Genomic DNA, 12,162 nt, shown 5'->3' with positions numbered 1-12,162 from the left:
CCTCTGTGAGGGACAAGAACCACGTCTGTGCTGCAGACGAGGAGTCGGGATCTTGGCAGAGTCAAGGAACCTGCCCCGGTCAGGCCGTGCAGCTAGTAGGTGGAGGCCCTGGGATTCAGACCTGGACGGGCCCACTTTTAGCCCGAAGTCGTAAAGAGAAAAGAAGAGAAAACCAATCGGCAGGGCTATCTTGGAAGCCATGAGCCCAGCCTTCATTAGACGTGGAAGAGAGAGGCCCTCTGGACCAAGACTCCCTCCCGGGGAGCCATGTGGAAACTCCTACTGTGTTGGAATGATTATAAAATGGGGGGGGGGGGGCGTTTATTGCAGCAGGTGCACTTGCCGAGCTCCCCGCACAGACACCCCACCCAGCTCTGCAGGCTTCCTGAGAAGGCCGAGCACAGACCGATGCTGGACGATAAGCAGATGTCAAGAAGGCAAACCGTGCTGGGGACCCTCTCGGGCCTGGGCTCGCTCTCTCGGGAAGCTGGAGGTGGAAGCAGGGGCGGCCGGGGGAGGGCACAGTGAGACCGCCTTCCCTCGTGGGCTCCCCCTGCCCACCTTCCAGACCCTCGGCAAGAGGCAGAACCAGCTTCTCACACGGGGTTGAGTGAGCCCCCCCCCCCCCCCCCCCCCCCCCTTGCCAGGCGAGCGAGAGAACACGGGGAGAATGATGGTGCACACACATTCTCACCTCTTTTCTCTATGGTCGTAAAACCCACCCATAGATCACACCGAAAACCACCGAGAACTTCTGGGGGAAGCTCCTGTCTGCTTGCTCGGCTCCCCCATCCCGGCCAGGCATCTCCCTTCAGTCCTGTGGGAGATTCTCCCGCCCCATGACAGCGCTCTGATGTCCCAGCGAACGTTCTCCCCACGCACAACGCAAACCATTCTGCCTCGGGTGAACTTGCCAATGCCGTCGGAACGCGCCCGGGACCTCCTTCCGCAGCTGTTTGTAAAGACCGAGGTCTCGGCGTCCGTCCCGGCGGGAGGGCGAAGGCTCCCTTCTCCTTAGCTTTGCCGGAGCCCCTTTCCCTGCGTGTTAAGCTGCGCGGTACCACCGTATGCTCTTCCCCAGGCCCCTGTGGACAAAACTCCCGTGTCCCCCTGGTTCCCTGCCCTCCGCCCCTGCCCCTGAATCAACGACAGCTCATTGGTAAGAGGTTTTTAATTTCATCTCGGTATGCCATTACGAGTGGAGGAAGGATCTCTAATTGTCTCACTCACATAGGATCTGCTACATTCTCCGACGGATCTCTACAGAAGCCTGCGTAGTGGTAGGCACCTGCAGGACTTCTACTCGCCAGACTGGTTTGGGGTTCTTGGTGGTTTGCATAAATTACAAACAAGAGCACACACAAAAAAATCACACAACACAGACTCTACCGTAAGGGAGCGTGTTCCCTCTGGCCTTGCAGACAATGAAGGGGACAAGTCTCTGTGTCCGAGGCTCCGAAGACCTAGAACGTCCTCAGGAGCGAGGCCAAGCCCGAACGGCCCCCTCAGAGGAGCCCAGGCTGATCCCCGCCCCCCCGCCCCCCCCCGTCTTCCCCATCATCTTGTCTGCTTTCTCAGGAGGCATCCCTGCACAGACGTAGCGGGCCCCTAGCACCGCACCTGGAGAACAGGCTGTGAAGTGTCCCTGTGTACAATGGCTGCTGGGGCTTCTGTGCTCCGAGTCCGAAAAGCGAGACAGAGGGAGGAACCCTGTGTCCTCGCTGGATCCCCGCTGCCTCTAAGGGCTCCAGAAGGCTGTTTAAGAAATAGACTCTCTAGAACAGAGGCCAGCAGAGATTTTATGAAAAGAGGCGGACAGAATAGGTAGTAAATATTTTCAGGCTTTCTGGGCCACATATTTTCTTTCTTTTTTTAAAGAATCCTTTAAAAATGTAAGAGCCACTCTTAGCTGGCAGGCCATAAAACACAGGCCTGCAGGCCGTAGTCGGCCCAATCCCGACTAGAACACCCTAGAACACTCTAGAACACTCTAGACACCCTGTGTCTAGAACACCCTAGAACACTCTAGAACACCACAATGCCCTCTTCCATCTGCTCGGCAGTAGCCTCCTCCCCATGGAAGGACCCTGGCATCCCCCTGAGCTGCCCTGAGCTGGTGTCTCCAGCCGAGGCTTTGCAGAAGGGACCACAGCAGGGAGAGTCACCCTTGGGGTTCGGGCTACGGGCGGCCCCACGGAGCCCCCTTTGCCCAGTGACCGGTCTGGTACTTTAAACAAATATGGGATATTGGTTTCAGCCCTGCTCATGTGTCCTGGGGGTGAATTAAGCCTCAGTGTCCCCCAGTGAGGTAGGTACATACTGTCAGTCTCATCCCACACCCACAGATGCTGAAGTTCAAGAGCAGAACTGACCTTCCTACTGCCTCCCACAGCTACGCGTCAGAATTTAAAAGAAAGCTGAAGAGTCTCGGCTTTACGTTTTCTAAGAACGTGATCAAGGAGTTTTCGGTCCCACCCGAGCCCTGTGATTCGGCCCCAAAGAGAGCAAGAATCCGTGAGAGAATACGGTCAGCCGCACAGAGCGGCTTTCCAGACCCCGTGACACTCTCGAAAACAGAACTCAGTCAAGCACTCAAAGCTCAGCCGAGCACTCAAAGCTACGGGCCCAGGTGGAGCAGGCCTCTGGCCTCTCTGCCCTGCCGACAAGTCTCTTCGAACTAAAAATAAAGTTTATAAAAGTAAATTATCTCATTTTTATAACTTAAGTGCATCAAGCATTTCCTTAAATATAGTTCACACGGAAAATAAAGTTACTTTTTCTGTACAGTTGGTGCCTGTCATAATTAGGAATAAACTTTGATGATAAAGTATGGAAGGTTACACACTCACACACACATCTATCTGTCCGTCTGTCTGTCTATGGGTATATGGATGGGTAGACGTACGCACCTCTTGACAAGAGCTTCCCCAAAACGGTGGGAAGTTGTTAGGAGTCTCTAGGTACCTAGTTTGCATGAGAATGTCTATATTCAAAGTCCCTGTCCTTAATGAGAAACACGTCTTCATACCTAAGCTAAGACTCTTATTGGAAACATGAAGCTACGCGATCATTGTATATTCAGTCTTTGGAAATGCCGAGCTACATCAGATCGTCATACAACAGCATCCCCGACAGAACTCCCTCCCCACCCCACCTCTTCCCTGGCCTCCCCCTCTCTACAGCCGGCCAACCCCTCACATAGTAGGGTTGGTCCGTGTGGGAGCCCAGCCACAGAACTCGAGGGGAAGACTCAAGAGGTAAAGTAAGAATTCTGCATCGAGTACAGGTGGTCAATGGGGTTTCCCACTCTGGACTGCAGGGGCCCAGCTTCTGAGGTTGCTAGGAAACAGTCACCCAGGTTACTGAGGGAGGTGTCGTCACTATCCAGGTCGTGGAAAAGGGGCTCCGCACCTGAAATGAAGATGAAACGGTCATGAGGGTCCAGAAGCAGGGACTCCCTTCGGCGCTGGGAAGTGTAGCGGATTGCAGCGAGTATGAGCTGAGCACAGCCGCCCCCCCTCCCGCCCCCGTGAGGTTTTCTAGTGGATTCTGAGGACGGGGTGGAGGGAGAGCTATGTGGGAGAGTAGGAGGGAGGTAATCCCCGTCCACAGAAGATCTCCCGTGTCCTTTGGGGGCTCGGGTGGAAAGCACGACGACTGAAAACAGTGTAAACTAGGATGTGACAAAGTGCAAACTGGGTGCGGCATGAGCAAACGCCAGAAAGTCTACACAGCAAGGCTGGGGAGTGGGCTGGACACAGCATCGCCAGCTAGAGGGGCTGGGGCAGGGCTCTGAGAGGACTCAGCCCCCAAAATGGTTCTTGGAGGACGACTGGTAAGAAGATAAATGTCAGCATTGTGGATAAGGCTCAAGAGACCTTGGTGGAAATACAAGTCCCCTCAGACATACCGAGGGCCTGCTGCCTCCCCGAACGTGTCCTGCAGAAGAGACAAGGTTAGGGGACTAATTGACACCCTGGACAGAGAAGACAGTAGGGCAAACTGTGGAACAGCTCGGGGATCTTTGTGACAAGGACCTAGAGGTACGTCTGTCGGACCCTCCACACGTTTTATCTGCATGGATACATCTATGTACGTGCAAATGAGCGGCGTTGGTCAGGGAAGCCCCTACAGAGGGCCAGGTCTTAATCAGCATCTGCTATACGCAGCACGTGGGAAGACAGAATTTTTCTTTGATGAAAGCAGTTGTTTGACAAAATCTGTGGGCTGAGGCACGCCGCTCTCACCCTGTTTTGAAGGCCTGCTGAATAAAACTTTAACTGTAGCTCTCAGTGTAATGGATCACAGATTACCCAGGACAGACGCATTCCATAGGCCACTGACCTCCTCTGTCTAAAAATGTGTTGGGCCCTGAGATTGAACTTCAGACCTCCGCTCCAGAGCTCGCCCACTCCATCAGAATGCCCAGGCCCCAGCTGCTGTCCGCCCAGCAAGCTTGACAGTTGGGGAGGCTAAGCCATCTCAACACCTGGCATTTAAAGCAACCCCAGTGTTGGTGGAGTGGGAGTTGTGGGGGGGGGGGGGGGGCGGATACTTTTCACTTCCCGAATCAGGTTCTGTTTCAGGAGTTAATTGAGAGCACCTAAGTAGTATCAGTTGCATTAGAAAATTTGCTCTCTGCGCTTTTCTGTATTTTCTTTCTTTGTCTAAAAGTTTGCTTAATTAAGGCCTTCGGCCTACATCACGGCCGGCATTGCTTGCAAACATGTGGTACCTGGTGTGAAAGGAAAGAAGGGAAATTCGATCACAGCGAACAGGTTTACAATCAAAGTACAGCCTCCTACTTTAACAAGAATCTTTGAAAAGGAGAATAAGTGGGAACATCACTGATGACTGTGGGTACTGGTCTTTCTTCTGCAGCCACTGGTTAGACGATCCAGTGGCATCTTCTGGGCACATATTCTGCTTGTAGCTTCCTTGAGCATCCGGGAACTGCACATGTGTGTTTGGGAGGGAAGGAGAGACCCACGCCAGCGAGCCGTGAGCGGTCCCTGTGGGGCCGGGGCCCATCTTACCGTATGGGTGCATGTGGTCTCCCGGCATCTGTGGGGGGGTGAGGCCCTGTCGGAAGGGGTCTGAGCCGTAGACGCTCTGCTCGATGGCCAGGAGCTGCTGTGGGGTGGGCAGAGCCGTGTAGGGGTTCATGATCCCTTCCATCCCAGCGTTCCCACCGCCATTTGTTTGAGCTGGGGGACAAAGAAGAAGGCAGATCATTCTCCATGTGCAGCCCAGGACCCCAGGCTGGGCGAGAAAGCCGAGCACACCTTCTGAACTTCATACCCCTCACTGCCCAGTGTTCCCGTCCAGCACTGGCCTTTGCTGCAGCTTCATAAGGAGGAGAGAGTGAGAGGGGCTGGTGCACGTGATACAGGGAGCCCCGGACTTGGAGGGCGACACGCTGTATCTTCCATCCCGTCATAGCCCCACTACACCATCTTCTCCACCTGCTTGAACATCCTCACAACGTGGCGGCCGGCTTCCTCAGAGCCAGGGATCCAGCAGAGCACAAAGCAGAAACCGCCACATTTTTTGCGACCTAGCCTCAGAAGCCACACCCTCGGTCACCCCTCATCAGTGTCCGAGGGGGACCTCACAAGGTGCGAACACCGGGTGGTGACACTCATGGAGGGTCATCTTGGCTAGATCTAGCCATGGCAAGATCATTATACGTCCTGAGCCTTGGTTTCCTCACTTATGAAATGGTCAGGAATGAGGTGACATCAGCAGTTTCCAGCCTGTGCCCTACCAAGGGCTATCAGGACCAACCTTGGAGAATAAGGGCAGTTGAACTTGGAGAGCTTCCTTGAAAGAGATCACAAAACAAACGCGTCTGATGGTACGCACAGGTTTGGCAGCCACTGGAGGTGATGGATCTAAAGATCGTTCCAGAATCACTATCCTTGGGGCCCGTCAGTTACGTGGGGTTCATGACACTGGCCCGGCTGACCTCAAGGAGCTGACAGGCAGACTCCATGAGACTGTGTTCTCATAATGCCTCCGTGCATTCTTCCCCCTTCGAGGGTGTTGGCCTATATGGAGTCAACGTGTGTGGCTCTTCCCAAAGCCCTCTCCTATCTGTGACCGTCTCTGAACTTCCCAGGGGCCCAGCACAACGTTGCTGACAGGTGCGACTATCCCACCCGGGGGACAGGTGGCCTGAGGCTCCAGGAGACTGAAAGGCTGGTCCGAGATCAAACAGCTTTGGGGGTGGAGCTGGGGCAGTGTTCAGGTCTCCTGACCCACTCACCCCTCCAACCTTGCCCAGTGCCCGTGTCCTTGTTTTCCCTCCCTCTCTCTGAATATCTCTCTTGCCGTGAAGATACTGTTTGGCCTAGAAGAGAAGAAGCCAGGAGAACTCTGTGCTGCAAAAGCCCGCGTGTAGACTGAGCCTAGCCCAGGTATCAAGCACGAGGCAAGTCCACGCAAGGACAGGGGCCCTGTCTGGGGGGCTGAGAACAATCTCACCGTCCACGGCCTATTGACTGCGGTCCACGGGCCAGCACGGTGGGAGTTTGTTAAAAATGCAGAATCTCAGCCCCTACCCAAGGACTTTAAGAATCAGAATCTGAATTTTGTCAAATTTCGAGTGACTTCTGTGCACGTTGGAGGCTGACAATTCCTGTTCTGGGCACAAACAGATCCCTCAGGAAATCCCACTGGGTGGCCTTTGGGGGCGTATCCCTTTAAGAATGACACAGGTGTAAGAGTAGTTTTTTATTATTATTTTTTTTAATTCCCTTGAAGGGTGCCACAGCCTGTCGCTCTTGACTCCCTGCCCAGTCCTCACAACCACCCCATTAAAAACAACAGCAACAGACGAAGGGGCACACAGGCAGGGAGTGGCAGGGCAGCGTGGCCTAGACGAGCTCAGAATCAGAGAAACATACTCTGGTCCCGACCCCCCGCCTGTTCCTCTAGGACCACGTTCAGCCCTGCAGCGCCCTTGTTTGCTCATCAGTGAGACAGGGAGAGAGTACTTCTCTGCCCCCCCCCCCGGGTGGGGGTGCTGTCAGACTCAGGTCAGCACGAGAGCACTCTGTGATCTACACACATGCCCGACGAGGCAGGGGGTTCCTGTTTTTACTATTTTTTCTTTTTTTTTTTTTTTTTTTAACGTTTATTTATTTTTGAGACAGAGAGAGACAGAGCATGAACGGCGGGGAAGGTCAGAGAGGGAGACACAGAATCTGAAACAGGCTCCAGGCTCTGAGCTGTCAGCACAGAGCCCGACGCGGGGCTCGAACTCACGGACCGCGAGATCATGACCTGAGCTTAACTGACTGCTTAACTGACCACCCAGGCACCCCTGTTTTTACTATTTCATGTTATTCTGGGAGGGGGTCAACCACATGGGTGTTCTCTGTCAGCTGATTTGCAAGGAAGGAGAAAGATCTGGGTGCGTCCTGGGCTCCGCGGGGAGTCCGGCCACAGTCCTGGGGGCTCTGCACACAGTCAGCATCATGGGCCTCAGCCCGGCGCCCTCAACCCTTTCCCAGATCCCCCGGGCTCGGTCCCCAACGGACGAGCCACTCTGGTGTGGACAGGGCTTCGCGGAGCCCAGGAGTGGCATTCAAAGAGCCAGGCAGTGGGCAAGGCCTGGACCCTGGAAGGCCCGGCTAGGAACCCCCCCCCCACCCGCCCCCCCGCTTACCAGAACTCAGCCTCTGGGTGTTCTGCTGGTCCTGCTGTTGCTGCTGCTGTCGCCTAGCCAGCTTCTTCATCTGATGAGGAGAGGGGCGCAGGGTTAGAGTCAGGGGACGGGCAGCGGGCCAGCCTTGTGTGCAAAGTAGAAGGACCATGGGACGTCCCGAGCTCTGACTCAGGAAGAGAGCCGAGCTGGAGGAGCCCCAAGTTTGCCCGGGGCCACTGCGGGCTCTGCACCTGCAGCCCTGGGAAGACAGCAGGCTGGGAAGCTGGTCTTCCAGGCACAGGGACTTCCTCTGAGCTGATAAACCTTGCTGCTCATGCCGTGACAGTTTCACGTGCGGTGTAAGCGTGGGGATGCGGGACGCAGCCCGGCTTAGATGTGTGGCAAGCGGCTGCTGACTCACAGGGTGTGACCTGGGATGTGCCCCCAGGCGGTTCCCACCCACTCCCCCACCTGCCACCCCCCCACCCCACCCCCCCCACCCCCCGTGTCTGAGATGCCTCCCAGGAGATCCGTGCCTCCAGGTAAGGAGCTGGTCTCCCAAAGCACCCTGTTAATACTAAGACTTCCCAGAAGGAACATTTTAACCCAACGCTTCCCAAACTGTGTTCTGGGAGAAGTCAGGGCTCCATGAGACCCTAAGAAAAACAAGCAAACAAAAAGTTCTCTCCTGCAACATTTCTCAAGGCTTCAAACTCCTCTGCTTCACGAACACATTAGGCTATGGGGTCTCTTAATCCTATTGAAACGTGGAGTCCTTTCAGGATTGAATACACATCAAGTGCCCTATTCTAAAGAATTCAATTAGGGCAGTGCTATCTTAACCAATCACAATCAGATAATGAGATATTAACGGATCACCTACTATGGATTAGGACCCCAGACATATGGACCATGGGCCACATGCATTTTTAGGGACAGAAAACCAATAAATGATCAAGGCAGGGCAGTACAGACCTTGGTAGGATCCAGAGGACAATATGATGGTTGGGGTGTATTTGGGGGGCACTGGGAGAGGTAAGTAAAGGTATTCATCCTACTGTACCAGGGTATCACCTTAGACTTGTGTGCTATGTAGGTTTCTCTTTGCAATTTTAAAAGAACTTCGGTATCTGGGTTAAATAAAGGTGAATGAAAGAATCTGCTTTTGTATTCTGGCAGACGGCTAGCCAGATTCACAGTCATGGCCACCAGGAAAATCAAAACCATTTCACCAGAACAAACACCCTCTCCTTCCCCTTCTGCAGGGCTGCTGTGGCTGATGTGACTGTGGTCAACAGAATTCATTTAAATTTTTAACTTTATTTTAGACAAAGCATGAGTGGGTGAGAAGGGCAGGGGGTAGAGGCAAAAGAGAGAGAGAGAGAGAGAGAGAGAGAGAGAATCTTAAGCAGGCTCCACACTCAGCATGGAGCCCGACATGGGGCTCCATCCCACAACCTTGGGATCATGACCTGAGTCAAAATCCAAAGTCAGACGCTCCACCGACTGGGACACCCAGGGGACCCTCAACAGAATTTCTGAATCAGGAGACCTATGAGTTCTGTTTAGAAAATCCGTCCAACAAGCTCTGGTTGGAAAACCCATCTGCAAGTACGAAGTCCTGTTGTATTATTTCAGGAAATGAACCACACAGAGATAGACAGCGGTAAGAAGCAGATTACCTTAGCTCTCTGGTTCTGGAACCACACCTGGACGACACGGACGCTCAGCCCTGTCTCTGCGGCCAGGGTCTCCCTCACCTTGAACATCAGAAATACAGAAACATTGGCATCTCAGAGGAGGGGCTGAACATTCCCTACACGGTGCATAGGGAGGCCGGCCGGCTGCATCCTAGATGGTTGCCGGCTAGTGTTTAAGGTCCAGCCTGATCCCAAACGCAAGACCATTGCTTCCCTTCAAGTGGAGAGAGGTCCTTCACCAGGGGAACAAAGAGAGGAATAAATAATTTAGATGTGCATTCCAAGAGGCGTTTCTCAGTTTCTCTTACTCTGGAAATCAGGCCTTCGGACAGTTCTGGAACATTAGCAAAGTTCCATGTGGACTAACCTACTTAAGAAGGATGGAGGGTGAGAATCACTTTATGTAACAAATGGCTCTCTCTTGTTCTCCTCCAACGGAATTCACCGACCTGAACGTCTGGTTTGGTCTCTCATAGCTCTAGGGGGGTTTGGGCGTTTCATGGCCATTCATACTCCCATACCCTGAGTGAGTCAAGAGCCTTCTGGAATCTGGCAGAGCGAAGCAGTCAGCTCTGGCACAGCACATGCGCCATGGCCTCGCAGAAACAGGACAGTCAGGGTCCCTCTAATGACGATATGGGTTTAAAAGCCGCCCTCCGTGCAGGCACGTGGTAAGGTGCGGGCCAGGAGGGAAGAGGCCAAGAGCACAGCCTTCCCAAGAAGGAGTCCGAGAGGCGCTGCCCTGTGGCTTACGTCCTGGGGTGGAGAGGGGACTGAAGGCACAGCCGTGAGCACAGCTCTCTGGGGGCCTTGGGAAGGACTCCCCCTTTCATCACACCACTTGGGCCGAGGCTTAGGAGAAGGGAGATGATGAGACCAGATCTTTAAAGCACATCCTTCTGCTAAGCCAACTAAGAGAGCAGTGGGCCCCAGCCCCACCTCCACCTGCTGAAACCCCATCCGTGTTTCAGAGGCCCGGCTCAAAAAGCCACCTGCTCCACAAAGCCTTGCCTGATTCCCCAGACAGGAGAGACCTTTCCCTTACCCGGGCTCCCACGGCTCCCGGCTGCCCCTCCGGTATGGTCCTCACCGCTTCCTCCCCGGTGTTAGTTATGTGCACATGCGTCTCCTCCCCGCCGGCGGCCTACAGCCTGCCCGGGGACAAGCACTGGGCACAGGGCCATACAGAGGCTGGGAGTCTAGTACATGGAGGATAAGTAATAAATGAGGGAGGTGATCATTTGTCCTCGGGCAAGCCTACTTTGGGGCTATTTCACTTCCTGCCAGCACCGCCCCTGAAGCCCAAGGAGCCACAAGGACACAGAAGGAAAGAGGTCTGCAGGGACACTTGTCAGAGGTCACATATCATGGCAGACGATATTACTGTTTCGCAAAGAGCCACCCTCCCTCCGCTGCTCCAATTGGTGGGCCTTCCCCACGCCTCACACGGAGTTAGCCACGTGACTTGCTTTGACTTGCTTTGGGATGTACGAGGAAGTGGCACGTGTGATCCAAGGGGGTGGGCTTGCCTGGTGGGACGTGGCTCCCGCCATCCTCATGAGAACAGTCTGGTCCCTCAGCCTGGAGCCCCAGAGAGACAGCTGGAGAAGGCCTGACCCTGAGCCCAGCTGGGCCACAGCCAAGCCACCGGCCCAGGGCAGGAAAGCCAGGTCTGCAGGAGCCACTGAGACTTTGTTTGTTATTACAGCAAAAGCTGACTAAGAGGGACACAGGAGAAACAGTGCTAAATTTTCGAAAAATGTATTTCCTCCACGAATTTCAGCAAAACAGTTTTCCTATCTGTACTGCGTAAGTAACATCACTGAGCATACAGCAGGCAGTCATTAAATGGCGGGTGCTTAATAAATGGGTGTGGCTCTTTGTGGGAGAGACTGCTTATTGTCTCCAATATCCAATCCCCCCTCCCTCCTATTAGCAGGTGGATCCCAAGCTGCGGCAGGGCACGTGGTCACCCAGATAGACTCATCTCCCAGCCCCACTTGCGGGAGACGCGGTCACGGGATTCAATTTTGGCCGCCACGGATGAGAGAAAGTGATACAGAGAATCTCGGGGCACGCCCTCAGTAGGCAAATGCTTGGCCCTCCACACCCTCCTTCTCCACCATGGTGGCTGGAAACGATGGTGACAGCTAATGCGGCCCCTTGGAACCAATGACGGATAATACAGCTCCCTGCCAGTCTCAGATTGCTCACCTCTGGACTGTGACCGAAGATGGAAGTGAACTCCCACTTCCTTAGACCACAGATGTTCATGGCAGCCCCATCTGTAACGGCCCCAAACTGGAAACAACTCAAACATCCATCAACAGATGACCGGACAAACCAACTGTGTTCCGTCCAGCCACGCGGTGGGATACCGTTCGGCAGCGAAAATGAACGAACTGAGGCGTGGATGAACCCCCAAACCACCACTCCGAGTGGAACATACTAGACCAAAAATAGGTAAATAAATACATTCCACAAACCACTGTGTTTTTACTGCCTTTGTTATAGCCTCTGGGTCTAAACCCCCAACAGGTACCTGTTCCTATTCTTCCTGCTGCTCTCCGTGTATTGAGCAAGCAGCCAAGCGAAATGGGTACACGTGCACACAAGTACAGGGAGATTCCATCATGGCCCTGGCCACAGCACCAGGGATCTAGAATCTCCAGGAGGGCCGCAGGCTACCTGCACAGGCTCGATCTGAACCGCCTCCCCCACCGCCCTGACCCCCAAGTGCGCCCATCAACACCCCAGAGGAGTGAAGGGTACACACAGACCAGGGGGGCCCGGCCCCCTTTCCTCCCTTCT

General features: G+C 54.2%; 1 protein-coding gene across 2 annotated transcripts in view; it reads right to left on the bottom strand.

Moving 5' to 3' along the window:
* Positions 1-1,153: 1,153 nt before the first annotated feature.
* The window catches only part of LMX1A (LIM homeobox transcription factor 1 alpha), a 160,189-nt gene continuing 149,180 nt past the window's right edge, over positions 1,154-12,162 (bottom strand). For both annotated transcript variants that reach the window (XM_040460940.1, XM_040460939.1), the window contains exons 6-9: positions 9,334-9,411; positions 7,673-7,742; positions 5,037-5,207; positions 1,154-3,411 (exon numbers count right to left, since the gene is read on the bottom strand). In XM_040460940.1, coding sequence (XP_040316874.1) covers positions 3,251-3,411; positions 5,037-5,207; positions 7,673-7,742; positions 9,334-9,411 — 480 coding nt within the window. In that variant the 3' untranslated portion in view covers positions 1,154-3,250. The remainder of the gene's footprint in view (positions 3,412-5,036; positions 5,208-7,672; positions 7,743-9,333; positions 9,412-12,162) is intronic.

The sequence above is a fragment of the Herpailurus yagouaroundi genome, unplaced genomic scaffold (genome assembly GCF_014898765.1).
Source record: "Herpailurus yagouaroundi ecotype Mexico unplaced genomic scaffold, PumYag 253, whole genome shotgun sequence".
NCBI classification, from domain to species: domain Eukaryota; kingdom Metazoa; phylum Chordata; class Mammalia; order Carnivora; family Felidae; genus Herpailurus; species Herpailurus yagouaroundi.
This window is presented reverse-complemented; position numbering and strand designations above follow the sequence as displayed.